The 19,100-nt window shown below is 32.5% G+C and overlaps 2 protein-coding genes across 2 annotated transcripts; one reads left to right on the top strand and one right to left on the bottom strand.

The window, feature by feature from the left end:
- Window positions 4,914-5,650, bottom strand: LOC107640054 (probable E3 ubiquitin-protein ligase HIP1). Its single transcript, XM_021122943.1, has 2 exons — window positions 5,426-5,650; window positions 4,914-5,114 (listed from the first exon to the last, which is right to left on the bottom strand). The coding sequence occupies exons 1-2, from the start codon at window positions 5,624-5,626 to the stop codon at window positions 4,941-4,943; spliced, it is 375 nt and encodes a 124-aa protein (XP_020978602.1). The 5' UTR covers window positions 5,627-5,650; the 3' UTR covers window positions 4,914-4,940.
- On the top strand, window positions 14,307-15,041 carry LOC110271901. Its single transcript, XM_021123560.1, has one exon. The coding sequence runs from the start codon at window positions 14,307-14,309 to the stop codon at window positions 15,039-15,041; it is 735 nt and encodes a 244-aa protein (XP_020979219.1).

Consider the following 19,100-nt stretch of genomic DNA (forward strand, 5'->3'; position numbering starts at 1 on the left):
TTGGGGGCGTTCTCTCCCCTATGTCAGCTTGGGGATTCTCCCCATGTTGTATTTCTGAGCTTGAGAACATGTCGGGATGGCTACGTAACCGACAGTTGATATCAACAGCCATAGGACAGGCATGCATCATGTGCATTTGTTTATTTTGTTTGCTATGCATTATTTGGGATTGCCTAACTGAATATACATCCTGCTAACTGCTATATTTGCTATCTGCACTACATGTTTCCTACCTGTGCGTGAAACTATTTGTTTGTTTGTCTCTGCTGATTCATGGATGATGGAGGATCGGAGGAAGGGTGGAATGGTTTGGTATTTATGTTAGGTTTAAAAGTGAGTAAGTTTAGGGTACTTAGATCACCTACCCCTTTTTATGGCTTTTCCTTAGAGTTTAAGTTTTATGATTGTATGTTGAAGTTCTAGGATTGCCTCTGGAATTTTCAAGACCTTATTTATTATACGCGTGGCACCTTTACCATGCTGAGAACCTCCGGTTCTCACCCCATACAGTGTTATTGTTTTCAGATGCAGGTCGAGAGGCTCCTTGCTAGGCGTCTGGATTTCCCTGAAGCGGAGTTGTCCCCGGTGAATTTTGGGTTTTCAGTTTGTATATGTATGTATATATGTACTAGCTTGCTCTCCAAGAAACTTGATTATTTTGTTCCTCATAGAGGTTGCTTCGCAGGTTGAGTCAGGAGCTAGTTATATTGTATTTCTTGGCTCTCTATTCACTCTTTAGCTTACTCGTATCTATGATCTTGAGGTTTTTTCACACGCAAGTTATTCCGTCTCCGGAGCATTGCACTTTTTATTTTATGAATTTTGTTTTGCCCAGTTTTCAAGGCTCCTAGTTTACTATATTCTTTCTACTATTATATGTATGCATTTTATTTTAGAAGTCGTAGCGCCTCACCACCTCTATTTTACATCCTAGGTGTAAAGTTTTGTGTGGTAGGGTGTTACAAGAATTCGTTGAGGGAGATTCGTAGCCTCCTTAAGGATGCCTTGAAGATGAAGGATGTGCGATGATCCTGAAGAACGAGATTCCCTGCAAGGCTCTCGCATTAGCGGATCCGGTACCTTCCAACCTGTCGTTCAAAGTTTCAAGACTGAATTACTCATCTTCGACGATGAATGAGTAGAGGAGTGGGTTTTTAAGGCCTGATAGTATTTTGAGTGATACTCAGTTTCTATTGACATGAGGGTACGTATGCTTTCATTTCACCTATCTGCTCCTGCTTACTCTTAGTATCGCTGGGTGATTAACAATAACATTAGACATACTTGGGACTCTTTTTTGGATGCACTACTCGTGAGGTTCAGTTAGAATCAATTTTATGATCCTAAAGCAGCCCTTAAAGAGTTGAAACAAACCACAACAGTAGCTGCTTATCAAAGCCAAATTGAGGAATTATCAAACCAAGTCACAGGGTTAAGTAAGAGTGGCTGGTTTTCTTATTTGTGGCTGGACTTCAATATTATTTCAACGTATGAACTATTGTTAGCTAAGCCAACTTCATATGTGACTACTGCAGCAATGGCTAGATTACACGAACAGAAACACTCCGTAACCAACCTAAACCACAAACGATCCATAACTACAAATTCACTGCCACCTTTGAACATACCAAGCCATAACCCCATTAACCGAACCACCAGCACCCCAAAACCTATTATATCTCTTGTACCATATAATTCTCATCCACCTAATCAAAACCACATACTTAATACAAATCACAATACCAATTCGAATCCACCCTTCAAGAAACTATCTGCTTTAGAAATCAAATTAAAAAGAGAAAAAAGGTTGTGTTACTACTGCGAGGACAAGTGGTCCCCGAATCACAAATTTAAAACCTCAAGCTACTTATTGATAGGTGAAGAAGTGATGCAGGAAATCTTAAAACAGTAGCGGTGACAACGTAAAACAAAGTAGAGGCGCAATGAGATTATGCAAAACAAGCGGTGACAAGATAAAACAAAAAAATCGACGCAAAAAGGATTGAGTAGAAAAGCAGAAAATAACTTTACACAGAACTAGAGTAGAGCAACGTGAGAATTAAAAAAGATTGAACGAGACTGATGATATTGAGTGTATATGTGAGAGCTAAACACAAAAAAGATAAAGATTAAGACTGAAAGATGACTGACAATAAAATGCAAAGAATCCTAAATGAGAGGATATTTGTCTTTTTCTATTAATTTAATTTTAATTTTATGATAAAAAATTTAAAAAATAAAAAATATTAAAAATTATTGATAAAAAAGATTGTTTCTGAACTTTTCATTGGAGAAAAATTGAAAATGAATAAATAGCATATATAAGTCATAAAATCAAGAGTAATATGAGACATAGTAGACAATAGCATGATGTATATGTTACCTTGACGGTTGTTCATGGCCGCAAAAGTTGAGTTATGTCTCATGACCAAATATTTAAAGAAAGAGAAGTTAGCTAGGACGGCACCATATGAGATCGCTAATAAACATGCATGAGAAGCAAAAGTAATAATAATAATAGAAAAAGCATTATTATTTAGAACAAGCTAATGATAAGGATGTAACAAATTTTTTTTTTTTAATTTGTGTCTTCTATTTCATATGTTAATTTATTAAATGAGCCTCACATCTCATCTAATTGTGAATAAAAATAATATATTTGTTAATATATTTAATTCATCATCTTACAAAGTTTATTAAAATTAAAATCAGTCAAACTAAAATTAAAATTAATAATTCTACATCATTAATTTTATGTATGGTCAACGAAAACAAATATGATACACAATCAATATTGAGAGATGTTCAGATGTAATAATCTGTAAATAAAAAATAAAAAAATATTAATGGGCTTGTAAATTATTAGATCAAAAAATATTTTTAAATAAATAAAATAAAATACTTTAAAATAATAATTCTAACATTATTTACTAAAATATATTTTTTACAAAATTAGAATATCAGATAGAGTCATTTTAATTAAAAAAATCGAGTTAACTTTTTCTGATTTTAATATTTTTCAGGTGTTTTTCTTCCGATTTTATGCTAGAATCAGAAAAATCACCGCTCAATTTTTATTCAGATTGGACTCATCTCACCTAATTCTTGTGTACTCTAATCATTATAAAATTTTTCTTATATGATACATTTAACCTATCAAATTTTTTCTTCTAATTTTATACTTCAACTTGTATCTTCATTATTTTATTTTTGTTTTATTTTTGTTGTGAGTGAATCAAAATGCATCAAATAGAATTCTAGTTAATTCATTAACATGATAAAAATTTTAAGAGATTAAATTACAGGTTCACACCATTATAACTTAAATTAGAGTTGATCCATTTCAATTTTGTCCAAAATTTTGATAGGTTTGCTTGATTTTTTTTATCCAAAAAATACATGGGTATAAAAATAATATTGAAATAATTTGTTTTGAAAAATAATATTTTATTTTATTTTAAAAAATGAAAACACAAATGAAAAATTGAAAATATATATATCAAGAAAAAATTGAAAAATTGAAAAACACTAATGAAAAGAATCAGCACCCGTATATCTTACTACATTGGAATATATGTATGTCTCGTTCACTATTTCTTACAAAAGTAAAGAGACTATATAAAAGAGAATTAACATATACCAATTAGGAGAGTTGGTGGACAGTAAACTAAAAAATGAAAATTTCAAGAACTTTTTTGTCAATACGCTGTTTCTCTCTTACTCTTCTAGTGGATCTATGTATGTATGAACAATGTGAGCCTAGTGAGAAGTCTAATTTATAGAGTAAATTGATGTATATCCTCCACGTATGGCAAGTGCTTCTTCGTAATATTAGTGATTAATGATATAAATAATTAAAAAAAGTGAAATACCTATTATGATATTGTGGACTATATAAATATTTAATTTATTATCTTAAATTCTGATGTAATATCTATTCTAGCATTAAATTCTTATTTTTTACTCTAAATTTAGTTAATTATTTTTGTATTGACATCATATTTTTAAGCGAAAAAATAACATTTTTTACTCTAAATTTAGTTAATTATTTTTGTATTGACATCATATTTTTAAGCGAAAAAATAACAGGACTTATAATAAGGAAATGGTAACAATTAGCCGCCAACAGATTGTTCACAAGATTACCAATTTTTTAACATGTGGCATATTTTGGTTATATAAAATTAACAATTTTACAATCAAAATGTGTCACATGTCACTCGCGCATTGTAATTAAAATCAAATATTTTTCTCCAAAATTAAAGAGTTATTCACTCCTCTCTCTTCCTTTTTCTATCTCTCTCATTCTTTCACTCACTCTATCTCTTTTGTATATTATCATCGATGATTAATTACAAATTTGATAATCAAAATTTTTATAAAAATAGTTTAATGCTATAAATTTTTGGTGTCATAATTTATAATGTCAGAATTGACGTAATTTTAAAATATTTATATTTCTGTAATGTTATTATGGATAAAAATACTAGTTTATATAATAATGGTGTTAATAGAGGTGTGGAGAAGAAAGGATGGGTTGCAATTTGAAAAATGATGTAGAAAATAAACTATAAATATGTATTATGTAGTTGATGGAAGGATGCTTGAATTATCATCATCTTCTAACAAAATAAAAATGGATAAATAGTTAAATTTGTCTTTGAAAGATTGTTTGTTTTTCAAATTAGTTTTTAAAAAATTTTTTAATCAAATTTGTCCATCAAAAGTTTTAAATTAATCGCATTAGTTCTTCTGCCATTTTCTTTGTTGATGGTGCCAAAATTTATTAATGTGGCACGTTAAATGATATTACAACAAACATATAAGAATCTAAATTGATTATTATTAACATGATAAATTTATAAAATTAGATCAAATTAAAATCTAATTAACAGACGAAGTTAAGACATTGAAATTCCTCCATTTAAGATTGATTTCATCTAAAATAAACTCATGGTATGTTCCTCGTCATCCTCCAAGTCTATAATGGTGAGAGCCATTTTCTTGCAAACAGGGCATCTGTTCTTGATGAGCAACCACTGCCTGATGCAAGAAAGGTGATATCTGTGCGCACAATCCAATCTTCCAAGCTCTTCACCGTGAACATAGTCCTCCTGAAAATGGTTACAGAAATTCTATGTTATTAAATAATAATAAATCAAGAGGTAGATATATAGATCACAGATAGATACACACTTTACACATATAATTGTGAAAATTATTTTAATTTTGGGAAAGACAAGTGATAATTAGTTACTTTCTGTTAAAATTACTTTTGAAAAAATTATGAAACACAAATCAGTTTATTTTAAAATTACATATTTTTAATATAGATTACGTATTTAACATGTATTTATACCTATAAAAGATTTATTTAATGAATGAACTTTTGTAAAGAATGTAACTTAGTTGGTGTCACTCTCACCTGACATATGCCGCATGCATCAATGTTCTGAGGCTGCTCACCAACAGTTTGGAAAATTTCCCGCCCAATACATGCTGCAACCTCAGTTTCCGTCAGTCCTAAATTGGGGTTCGTCACTCGCTGCCCGTCTCCCAGAGGCTGCAAATTCAATGGTTTGATAGTAATCAAATGATATAAAAATAAAATCAAATATAAGGTCATTTTAGGGTTCAATTTCCATACCGTAGCCGTTTTTACAATTCTTATCCATGGGAATACGTTGTTGTTCAACACTAATTAACAAAAATACAAGAAACTTTTATTGAATGAAAATTGGAAAACTACCTCTAGACAAAATCAAGTACTCATAAGTTCAAGTATTCGTCTACGATTTTTTCGTTCCTTATGGTCTAACATTATGACAATGTGGATTTAGATCACCAAACAATAATTTCTATTAAGTCATTGAAAGTAATAGTGATTTTAAGCAAAAATGGACTTTGGCCTACTTCTAATTAAGTTTTTTAACTTAATACTATATGATCTTTCAAATATATTGTATGTTTTAATAATATTAAATGTAATAGTAACTTTTATCAATACTATCTAAACAAAATCTATCATATCATAAAAGCTTTCAAATAAAGAACGTAATTCATTTGATAACTAAGTTCTTATCAAAATTATTTTTTGCAAATTGTAATCGACGTCCAGCCAACAAGTAAAGTTGTTTGTATTACAAAAGCACAAACTAATATAAGCTCAATTCATTTATAGCTTTCACCTCATATTGCCGCAAATTCGCATCCTCCTCCTCCTCAATGCTGGCAACCAAGTTGGAGTAATCAAGGATTAGAAGCTCCTATATACAAGACATATACATTTGTAAATTTAAGGCCAAATTACTGTAGATAGTCCGATTCGAAATTACTCAATTCGAATTATTATGGACACATATCAATGTGTGTAATTTGAAGTCAATAATTTTAATTTATTATGAGTGAATTTCAAAATCTATTAAATTGAAACTAATGCATTCAATTTATTTATATACCTAATAGTTTGAATCTACTTAATTTGATTTACCATTAAAATGACTAAATCGACTTTAATCAATTTGATTTACATAAAATTGTGTATAAAGATATACACGTAACATTTTTTGTTCTAGAAGATTTATGTAATTTTGTCCTCCAATTAATTTGTTTATCTAATTTATCCTAAATTAAATTAATGATAATATAGGTATTTAAAATTTTAAAAAATTATTAATAAAAATAAAAAGATTAACTTAACTTATATTGTAATTGGTTCTCGCATAAAACATCTTCAATTGGTATGAATAGTGTTAATCATACATAAAACCCTAACTAACTAACGTACCTCGAGTTCTCGAACGGAGTCTCCATTAGGCAGATGTTGAATGTCACTGCGGCTCTGTTGTAATTAAAGAGCAATTCAATAAATGAACAAATAATAAATAGAGCGACTCGATAGATTACTGAAACAACAATATTAATTAAATATCATCAATTGAAGGGTTTGATTGGTTTGTTCCGTTGTTGATAAAATTGAAGGGGCAGAATTAATGTTGACCTCTAACAATGATGATTCAAGATCTGGTTCTTCGTCGTCACTGATGTAAATTATTTCAACACCAGCGTTATTATTGTTAATTGGGAGCATGATAGAAGCTTCTCTGTGATCCCTAAGGCCAGCAACTGAGGAAGAAACATTTTCGAAAAACATTATTATTATCAGTGCCAGAAATTGATGAAGTAGTAGTCATCTCATTCTTCCTTGACCCTATTGATAATTATTTTCTGTGTTATCACAAACCGAACACACATTCACACAATATATTTTAGTTTAGAATTTCAAAATAAGAGAATCAACCCTATTTTTAACTTGATACGGAACTGAAAAAAATTGAAAAAAAAAACCTATCATCAATGGTCAACGTCAAAATTAACATACTTACAAATTTAAATATCATATATAATATATATTCAAACAATAGATCTAAACAATACCTTCAGGGAGAAAAATTAATCAATATATCACTACAACAGATCTAATAAAAAAAGAAGAAAACGAATTTGGAAGACATGAGCTTAGAAATAGACTAATTTCGAAAATAGATCTGAAAAGATACGAACCTCAATAATAATAAAACAGTAACAACGCGAAGCAAAATAAAAGACGGTGAGGCTATACAAAACAGGCAGTGACAATGAAAAACAAAAAAGTGATTTTACACAGAAAATAGAATATAATAGCGGAAGAAGAAGACTGAGTGAAACTGATGATGATGGTAGGTGTATGTGTAAGAGTTAAGTAGAAAGAAGACAAAAATTGAAATTAAGAGATGACTGAAAGTAAGGTATATCCTAATTGAGAATTAAAAGGATATTTATCTTTTTCTATCAATTGAATCTTAATTTTATGACAAAAAATTTAAAAAAAATAAAAAATATTAAAAATTGTTGATTAAAAAGATTTTGTCTTTGAATTTTTTATTGTGCAAAAATTGAAAATGAACACATAAAAAATAGCATATGTCATAAAATTAAGAGTAATATGGGATATATTAGGTAACTACATAGTGTATGTATTATCTTGACAGGTCTTTATGGTTGCAAAAGTTAAGTTAGATAACTACATAAATCTCTATGAGAAGCAAAAGTAATAAAAAAAAACATTATTATTCATAACAAACTCATAATAAAGATGTAACAAAAATCTCTTTTTAATTTGGATCTTCTATTTCATATGTTAATTAATTAAATGAGCCTCGCATCTTGATTTTTTAAAAAAATAATTCTAACATTATTTACTAAAATATATTTTTTTTAAATTTAGAAAAAATTAGATAGAGTCATTCTAATTTAAAAAAATCGAGTTACTTTTCTTGATTTTAGTATTATTTAAGTGATCTTTTTCTGATTTTATGCTAGAATTAAAGAATGAAATTATCGCTCAATTTTAATTTAAATTGAACCCACCCATTTATTTTTATACACTCTAATCACTATAAATTTTTTCTCATTTGATATATTTAACTCATAAAATTTTTTCTTCTACCTTCATACTTTAACTAGTATTTTTACTATTTTATTTATATTGTGAATAAATCAAAATGTATCAAATACGATTTAGTCAATTCATTACTATGACAACATTTTAAAAGATTAAACTATATGTTCACTCAATTACAATTTAAATTGGAGTTGGTCTATTTTGATTTTGTCCAAAATTAGGATAGGTTTACCTGACTTTTTTTTATAAAAAAAATGTGTATAAAAATAATATAAAAATAATTTATTTTAAATAATAATATTTAATTTTTAAAAACCCTCAAAAAATTGTGTTTTAAATGAAAAGTTGATCTTTATTAATAAAGATAAAAAATACTAAAAAATTAAAAACACAAATGAAAAGTTGAGAACATATATATCAAGAAAGAAGAAAAAATTGAGAAAATTTTTTTGAAAAGTTGAAAAACACTAATAAAAAGGATCGGCACCCATATATCTCACTACTACATTAGATCTATATATATGTATCGTTCACTATTTTTCACAAAAATAAGGAGATTGCATTAACATATATTAAATAGGAGAGTTGGTGGACAGTAAACCAGAAAATGAAAATTTTAGAGATTTTTTTCGTTAATACACTGTATCTCTTTTATTCTTTTAGTGTATCTATATATGTATGAACAATGTGAGCCTAGTGAGAAGTCTAACTTATAAAGTGAATTGAAGCATATTCTCCATGTAAGGCAAGTGTGCTTCTTTGTAATATTAATGATTAATGATATATAATAATTAGAAAAAGTGAAATACCTACCATGATATCGTGGACTATATAGATATTTAATTTATCATCTTAGATTCTTTAATAATATCTATTCTAGCACTAAATTCTTATTTTTGACTCTAAATTTACTTAATTATTTGTGTGATGACATTATGTTTTTAAGTAGAAAAATAACCGGACTTGTAATAAAAAAAAGTAACAATTAACCGCCAACGCATTGTTCACAAGATTACCCAGGCTCCCCCTCAAAGATTGTCATCTTTATGTCATGACGAACATGGTGTTAATTTACATGAAATTGTCTTTATATAAATTAATAGTTAAAAATTATTAGATGATAGTTTAGTCAAATTTATTAAATTATTAAACGATTTTTAACTATTAACTATTTAACTTCACATGATTTTCATTCATAAAATATATATAATAACTAATTGAAAATCATAATAAATCATGGAATATTTTTTTCTTTTATCAATTTTTTTCTATTTTTTAATAATATATATAAGAACAGTGGCGAAACTTCAAACAAAATTTTGGGGGGCAAAAATTTAACATAAAAATTTAATAATAATATTTATATCAAAATAAAATTTATAAATATAATTATTCTTTAAGTTTGTTACTAATAAGATAATAAATAAATAATTCTACAGGATAGAGGATAATTGTCTAGATGCTTTTGATATGGACCCCATTTAAGATAAGCTCGTCTAACCTCATCTCTCTGGTTTAGGTGATATTACCAAATTTGAAGCCGTTTTCCAGGGTCTCATACCAAAGAATTAAGGTCAAACTCATCAGATGCAACTCTTTGAATTTTTGAAAGTTGTATCTCACTTTCTTCGTGATTCATTAAAGTAGAAGAACTATTTACAGGCATTGATATTATAGAAGTTATATGTTCTCCTTCTTGAATATTAGCCTTCCTCTTAAAAAATGCATCAATTCTTTGATTTTTCATCATTATTTTGTATAAAAATTTGAATATATATCCTGTAAAATATGTAAAAAAAATTAGAAAGATAAATATTAAAATTTATATCATATAAAAAATTAAATTAAATAAATAATAATATATAAAATAATATTAAATTAAATAAATTAAAAATACCTAATTTTTTAACAAAGCGTGCTTTTTATAATGAGAAGCAAAGCAGCAAGGAGCGTGTCTTTTTATGATTATTTTTATTTTTATTTTGTTAGATGATTTTTTTATTCTTATCTTTTTTTGTTAGATGATCTTTTTTATTTTTATCTTTTTTTGTTAGATAACTTTTTTGATATGATTTGATTTTTATCTTTTAATTTTGATGTGTTGTGAAGCCAACAAAGACCCACTCTAAAACTAAAAATTATTATGCAATAAAAGCATGAGATATGGATTGAACCTAGATACTCTAGGTTATAATAAAGTATTTGAGACAACTCAATTATTCTTTATTTTTTGAAGAACTACTACTAATTTTTTTATAAAAAATTTGGGAAGCCAAGCCTCCATTGCCCTAGTGAAGCCCCGCCTCTGTATAAGAGTGATGAGTCTATAATTTATATACATTCTTCATTTCTCAATTTATTAAAGTAGGAAAATGCATATAGACTCATTACATTTATTTTAAAAAAAATTGATGAAAGGAAAATATTTATGTAAACCCCGCTAAAATCGGTAAATAAGTAGTCAATAAATCGAATTTTAAATAGGAAGATTAAAAATGCAAAACCAATATCAAAATAGGATAGAGCTCGTCAAAACGAGAATTTTGATATAAATTTCGAAAAATTTGACCCAAAGTTAGACCGGATGGACCGAACCGGTTGAACCAGGGCCCAAACCGGGCCTGTGGATCCAACCGGACCCAAACACTTAAAAGGAACAAAAGCTCTCTTCTCCCTCATTATCATCAACAACGCCAAAATAGAAGGGGGAAGGAGGAGAGCTTCCCTAACCCTCTCCAAGATTTCCAACCACCATAACTTCCTCGTTTGAGCTACGATCGCCGCACCGTTCGCGGCCACGTGTCCAGCGCGTCAAGCTCTACACTTCTGTCGAATCAATTTTACCAGTAAGCTCCATTTCTATTTCATAATCTCTACCCCCTTCCTAATCTTGAAATTGGAATTCTATGTTGAGATTTTGCCAATTTTGATATTTTAGGTTCGATTTAACTTGTGGAGCTTACTGGGTTTGAGTTGCTACGCGTGTGGGAGTAGTAAGGTTACCGTAATATTAAATTTAATTTTCAACCCATTAGGTAAAATCTGATTTGGTAACAAATGTGTGTAATAGGTGTGAATTGAGTTCATATATATGCGTTGGAAAGTGAAAAGTGAGTATTTGGAGGCTTATGGGTGATTGAAGCTTGGTTTGTGGCTGGTTTATTTAAGCTTGGAAGGGCTGTATCCTAGCTTGTGGGGCTGCCTTGGAGTGAATTAAGTGATCGGCCAAGGTATGGTTTAGGTTTCGCGCGTTTAACATTTAAGGTGTTGTGAAAACTTGGGCTAGAAGAACCATAGGTTAAGTTGAATTGATTATTTGCATTAAATGTTAGCCTTGTGAAGTTGTTGGTTAAATTTATGGTTGAACTTGTATTGGAAATTAATGAGTAATAAAGGGTTGATTTATGTGTTGGAGGGATAACAAGCTTGTGAAGTGTTGATATGTATATATTAATGAAAGGTTATTTATATATGTGATATATGTTGAGTTGTGTTTGTGAGTTGTTGAAGTAAAGAGTATGTATTCTTGGGATTGAGCTAGTATTGGGAGTCATGAGCAAGAATTGTTATTGTTGAACATGTGTGTTTGAGATCATTAGTGGTGGATTGATGAAGGTGTTGGTAGGTGTAAGAAAGTGTTGATATATGTTGATATATGTTGGGGGTTAAGGATTGTTGAGTTGGTTAAAGACAATTTTGGTTATGGTTGTTAATGAAATGGGATGATATGTTAATAATATGCAAGTCTTGATGGTAAGGAACATGAGTTTGATGAAAATGAGGTTTGGATGTAAAATTGGTAAAAAAAAATAGATTTTGGTGAACTTTGGAGGTCCATAACTTGTTCTCCAAATTTTGGATGGAATTGTGGTTTGTTTCAAATGAAAGATGATTTTACAAGCTTTTAAACGATACTAATTTTGTAAAAAAATAAAACTTTGTAGAGAAAGTTATGGACGATGGAAGTTGGCATGTGAATTTATGTTACAAGGTACCAAAAACAGGGTTGCAGCAGATTTCTGGGCATTCTGCCCATTTTTGAAAAAACGCCTATCCACGCATACGTGTGGTTCACGCGTACACGTGACGTAGAATTTTGGCGACGCATGAGCGAGAAGCATGCGTACGCGTGACTTGTTGTACGCTCCACGCGTGCGCGTGGCCCCTATTTGCTACAAAACTGGATTTTGGCTGTTTTAAACCAAATTTTTACTTCTACACCTCCATTTTCTTCCCTTTTAGACTTAGAGTATAGTACTAAGTCCAGTAGCTAGTTGGAGCTAGGAAAATAAGCTAACTTGGGGATGAAGTAAGAGGTAAATGATGACGTATATGAAGAAGATGAGAATATTAAAGAACTTTAATGCCAAGGCTTGAGAAATGATTATATATTGATTATGAAAATGAAATGGCTTATGAATGATGATATCTGAGACACGAGTTTCCCTGGAAAAAAACTGTGGCTTGCCACCGCGTGTTCCAGGTTGAATCTCGATACTCTGTTGACCCTACGTCGTAAGGGTGACCGGGCATGTATAAATTCCCGTGTATGGATAGCCCCCATTGAGTGATTATATGATGATTGAATGTGAAATCTATGCATAGACTCTTGGGGATGCACGACGGGAGACAGTCTAAGGTTTTCGGACTTGTCGGGTTGGCTGGATAACCGACAAATGGGCCCCATCAGTCATAGGACTGGCATGCATCATGTGCATTTGTTTATTTTGATTGCTATGCATTTCCTGAGTTTGCCTAACTGTATGTATACATCCTGCTACCTGCTATACTTGCTACCTGCACTATCTGCCTATTACTTGTGCGTGAATTTGTCTGGTAGCTTATCTTTGTTGAATTATGGAAGATGGAGGAACGGAAGAAAGGTGAAATGGTTTGATGTTAAGTTAAGTTTAAGATTGAGTGAGTTTAGGCAGGTTTAGTATACCTACCCTTATTTATGGCTTTTGTTTAGAAATTAAGTTTTACAATTGTATGACAAAGTTCTAGGATTGCCTCTGGCATTCCCTGGCATTCCCAGAACTTTATTTATTATACGCGTGGCACCTTTACCATGTTGAGAACCTCCGGTTCTCATCCCATACTGTGTTGCTATTTTCAGATGCAGGTCGAGAGGCTCCTCCCTAGGCGTCTGGGTTCCTGAAGCGGAGTAGTCCCTGGGATATTTGGTTTATCAGTTTATGTATATATGTACTTAGTTACTTAGCTTTCTCTCCAAGAAACTTGTTATTTTGTTCCTCATAGAGGTTACAGGAGAGTTAGGACTTTATTTATGTATTTTGGGTATTTTGGGTGCTGGTATATATATGTAAATATTTTCTGGCCAGCCTTGGCTTCGCAGGCTGAGTCAGGAGCTAGTTTCACTGTATCCTTGGCTCTCTTTTCGTTCTTTTGCTTATTTATATCTATAATCTTTAGGTTTCTTAGCACGTAAGTAATTCTGTTCCTTGAGCATTGTGCTTTTTATTTTGCAATTTTGTTTTACCCGTTTTTCAAGGCTCCTAGTTAAGTACCTCTTTTCGTATTATATATATATATTTATTTATTTATTTATTTTTAGAGGTCGTAATACCTTACTTTCTCAGTCTTATGACTTAAGCATAAGATTAAGTATGGTAGGGTATTACATTATGGTATCAGAACAGTTCGTTCCTATAGAGCCTGAGGGACGGACTGTCTATGCTTCTGGGCATACTCTGGGTGTCTATACATGCTATTTAGGATATCTAACTGATATATGTGGCATGAATGTTTGTGAGCATGCATTTGGGACTCTTAAGCACTAAACTTGAGATATTGAGATTGATCACCTTAATATCAATTGTTTGGTGTGAACAGGGACCAAATGTCGACTCGCGGATCCGAGGGAAGTAACTGGAGGGAAAATCCTAGGACCGAACCGATGCGAGGACTCCGAGATGGAAGCTCGGGTGCTGGTACGAGCAACATAGGTCAATACTATAGGTCTTTGACCCTTACTAATTTCCTCAAGAGTGGTCCACCTCAGTTTAATGGAAATGCCAATGTATTAGAGGCTGATCGGTGGTTTCGAGATGTGGAGAGGTTTTTATATACTCAGCACATACCAGAAGCACAGTCGGTAGAAATAGTGACTTACATGTTGGAGGGAGATGCTCAGAAGTGGTGGCAGGAGTTATATTATACCTTGCAGATGGAGTTAACAGATATCCCTTGGCATAGATTCAAGACTGAATTTTATGGAAAATATTTCTTAGATGCACTTCGCATTGCAAAGGAGTTGGATTTAATGCAGCTAAAGCAAGAGAATATGTCTGTTGCTGACTATACCCATGAATTCGACAACCTGTGTCGCCTCTCAAAAGTCTGTCAAGGAAATCCAGTCGACTATGAGGCGTGGAAGTGTGCTCAGTATGAGAAAGGACTTAGGAGAGATATCTTCAACTGCGTGTATCCGCAAAGGATAACGGATTTCACTGAATTGGTTAAGAAAAGTCAGTTCGTAGAAGATTACTCTAGGAAGTGGGCAATACTACAGGAAGGCTATGGAGAGACAGCCCCAGATAGGAAACCCCGGGATGCATCCCAATCCGATTGTTAGACCCGAGGTAACCATGAAATAGTAGTTGGAGTTTTAGCTACTTTGTATATCATTAATATGTATTATCCATTTGTGAAGCATGATAAGCTTTTATGATCGTGGAGTTCGAGCCAATGGTTAGTCGAAGACTATTAGTTTCCGAGAGGGAGCGATACTTAGCTAACTTAGAGGAGTGGCTAGATTTCTGAAGGATAAAAATCAGAACGACTTTACGGAAGCAAGGTGGAATATACCTAAGGAATTGGAACTGTCGAGGGTTATACGGAGTTACCATTTGAAAACCAGTGACGTTAAAGACTTCGAGGAAGAGGAATAGAGCGGATTTAACCTTTAGTTGCTAATTAATTAAGGGACAAGTACAGGTGAGACCAAATTTCTATACGAGAGAATTTTCAAGACCATTTTTGAAGATGTACCAGAACTTCCACCTTAGAGAGAACGTGAGTCTGCGATAGACTTAGTGCCGACAGCCGGATCAATGTTGATTGCACCACGAGTGAAGACATCATTATAATCAGCAAAACTCAGGACCGAGTTGAAGGGAGTACTGGAAGAGAGAATCGTCCAACTAAGTGTTTCTTTGCGAAAGTGCACCAACTAATCCTCACGGCCTAATCTAATCTGTCTCTTATAGCTCACATTGAAAACTCTATCTTAAATCTTTTCTTGTAAGAGCCCAATTCATCATTCTCCTTATTTTATTCATTACTTGTATAAAGCTTACCTCTCTTGGAATAAGCTTGGACTTATCCTAATATAATCACGTAAATCTTTGAATCCTAGAGATCTGCGATACGAGAGTTGCTCTCTTGTGGAAACTTGCATTTATTTAAACGCCAACTAGAATTTATTTAATTCGACATGCCTTATTCTTCCTATTCAAGTTTTGATTTGAACTTCTCCCCTGAGATGCAATCAGGTTTCTCTTCTGGTGTTAGTTCGGTATAACTCTGGCTAATTATATGCAAGACTCTCTTCTGATTTCTTGTAAACACCGTTCATGTACTCGTTCGTCTCTTGAAACATAACATTTCTTTGAAAAATCAACTCGTACTGAATCTTGCGACGCGCGTAACTCTTAGATTCAACTATCAGAGTATTCATCCTTTAAAGCAAGACTTTTGCACATGAAAATGAATCAGCGACATTCTTAGGAAATCTAGAGCCTTAATCCTCGCCGATCGTATCGCTCATGACTAAATAGATGCAGTGAGATGCACCTAGATTCCTTTCCTTGTGCATTCCATCATTTCGGTATAATCCTGATTAACCATATACAAGATTTTCTTCCCGATTTATTACGAACACCATTTGTATTGCTCATTCATTTTTCGAGCTTAATGTCCTTTTGAAAATTAACTTGAGCCTATATTAGTATCACGTATAAATTATAGCTGCAACTGTTAAGATGTTGATTCCTTAAGAGCAAGACTTTTGGACACGGAAGATGAAGCATGTAAGCGTGCGCCGTCAAAAAGAGTTTGGGAGCTTTAAATTAAATTCTTGCCGACCACAAAGCCTATGATTAGTTTAATGCGCTAGAAATATACCGGTTACATGGATACTCGAATATGAAGAGAGCTTTCGAACTCCAAGAGAAGGATTAACCCCAATTCTAGTAATCAGGATACCCGAACTTATTTAACAACTCGGAATTAGTGTGATACATTATCAGAGGGGTTTAGGATACGTATAAATACAACATCATGAAGTGGTAACAGATGCCCTGAGTAAGAAGTTTTTAGGGAAATGCTTGGATATAAATTTCGGAGGAAGGAAGGCTAGGTAAGTTGGAATTATAAAATTGGATATTAAGGGTATAGCTAAAGGAGTCAAACTAAATCTATTGCGGTCTTAAAATGTAGCAAGGACGAAATGCAGGAGGCGTAAGAAGACGATAAAGATCTACCAAAGATATCGAAGTCTGGTAAATAGAAGAGAATTATGAAGAGATTTATATGCCTATGCAGAAATAGAGATTGTAAATTGAGGACTTAGGGAGCACAATACTGGTAATAAGGAGCTACTAAGAGTACCGAAGCCGGTTGAATCAAGAAGACACCAAAAGAGGGTTATGTGTCAAAATCGGGAGTTGGAATGAGAAACTATTGTTCAAAGCTACAAGAGAGGATTTTCGAAGTTACCTTGAGGTTTCTAAGATGTATCACGAATCCAAGAAGATATGTACAGCAGCCAACAGTGAAGAACGGAGTGACAATCTATATGATTACGTGTTCGACGCATGAGAAGGAAAAGAGAGACCACCAGGAGCTAAGCGAAATGCTACAACCATCGAAGGGTCTACATTAAAGGTAAAAAGGAATAATCGATTTTGTAATAAATTGCCAAGGTCTAGGATAAAAGGTGACGCTGTTAGGAACTCGTGGATCAAGTGATCAAGTCCATTTTGCCCATCGGAGCAAACTCCTTATTAGGGAATATCAACGAGACTATACATCAGGAAGAAGGTGAGACTCTACAGTACGCTAAACACCTCTGAATTAATTGGAAAATGGAACATCGAACGTCTTAACTCCTGAATTTGATAACCGAGACAACAGAGGAAAAGTTACGCAAATTTAAGTTAAGATTTTCATTAGGGAAGCCAACAAAAGAGATAGGCAGATCTAAGAAGAAGACTTCTTAAGTTGGAAGGAAGAAGATACCTATTTCTGAATACTACTTCAACGAACTAGAAGCGGGCGAGCAATAGAAAACTAAAAGGTTAAATCCTGCCAAGTTAGCCCATTTCAAATTTTAGAGAGTACTGATGGTCAGTGGTGTGCCAAATGGTTTTTGTCGTACCTTTAGAAAATATTCCAATGTACTCCGTATTTCCGAACATTGGAAGCACGCCTCTAAAAAAAGTTCGTGTCTTACAACCTAAGCCAGTTTAAATGAAAGGAGATAAACAATTAGAGTAATGAGGACAGCTTCGGGAGACTCTAAGTATGCCGAAGGACTACCCACACCTCTTTTCAGATAACTGAATCTGAATTTTGAGGGCAAAATTCCTAATTAGGTGGGTAGGATGTAAACCCCACTAAAATCGATAAATAAGTAGTCAATAAATCGAATTTTAAATAGGAAGATTAAAAATGTAAAACTAATATCAAAATATAATAGAGCTCGTCAAAACAAGAATTTTGATATAAATTTCGAAAAATTTGACCCAAAGTTGGACTGGATGGGCCGAACCGGTTGAACCAAGGCCCAAACCGGGCCTGTGGATCCAACCGGACCCAAACACTTAAAAGGAACAGCAGCTCTCTTCTCCCTCATTATCATCAGCGACGCCAAAATAGAAGGGGGAAGGAGGAGAGCTTCCCTAACCCTCTCCAAGATTTCCAACCATCATAACTTCCTCGTTTGAGCTCCGATCGCGGCCATGCGTCCAGCGCGTCGAGCTCTACACTTCTGTCGGATCAATTTCACCGGTAAGCTCCATTTCTGTTTCATAATCTCTACCCCCTTTCTAATCTTGAAATTGGAATCCTATGTTGAGATTTTTCCAATTTTGATATTTTAGGTTCGATTTAGCTTGTGGAGCTTATTGGGTTTGAGTTGCTACGCATGTGGGAGCGGTAAGGCTACCCTAATCTTAAATTTAATTTTCAACCCATTAGGTAAAATCTGATTTGGTAACAAATGTGTGTAATAGGTGTGAATTGAGTTCATATATATGCGTTGGAAGTGAAAAGTGAGTATTTGGAGGCTTATGGGTAATTGAAGCTTGGTTTGTGGCTGGTTTATTTAAGCTTGGAAGGGCTGTATCCTAGCTTGTGGGGCTGCCTTGGAGTGAATTAAGTGATCGACCAAGTTATGGTTTAGGTTTCGCGCGTTTAACATTTAAGGTGTTGTGAAAACTTGGGTTAGAAGAACCATAGGTTAAGTTGAATTGATTATTTGCATTAAATGATTAGCCTTGTGAAGTTGTTGGTTAAATTTATGGTTGAACTTGTATTGGAAATTAATGAGTAATAAAGGGTTGATTTATGTGTTGGAGGGATAACAAGCTTGTGAAGTGTTGATATGTATATATTAATGAAAGGTTGTTTA

Source organism: Arachis ipaensis, chromosome B05, assembly GCF_000816755.2.
Source record: "Arachis ipaensis cultivar K30076 chromosome B05, Araip1.1, whole genome shotgun sequence".
NCBI lineage: Eukaryota > Viridiplantae > Streptophyta > Magnoliopsida > Fabales > Fabaceae > Arachis > Arachis ipaensis.

What these genes read in the sequence shown, in the direction of transcription:
- LOC107640054 (XM_021122943.1), bottom strand. Translation starts at nt 5,626, where the DNA reads ATGACCTTATATTTGATTTTATTTTTATATCATTTGATTACTATCAAA. An exon ending in ATGCATGCGGCATATGTCAG is followed by an intron (nt 5,115 to 5,425) that starts GTGAGAGTGACA and finishes AACCATTTTCAG; the next exon opens with GAGGACTATGTTCACGGTGA.
- LOC110271901 (XM_021123560.1), top strand. Translation starts at nt 14,307, where the DNA reads ATGTCGACTCGCGGATCCGAGGGAAGTAACTGGAGGGAAAATCCTAGG.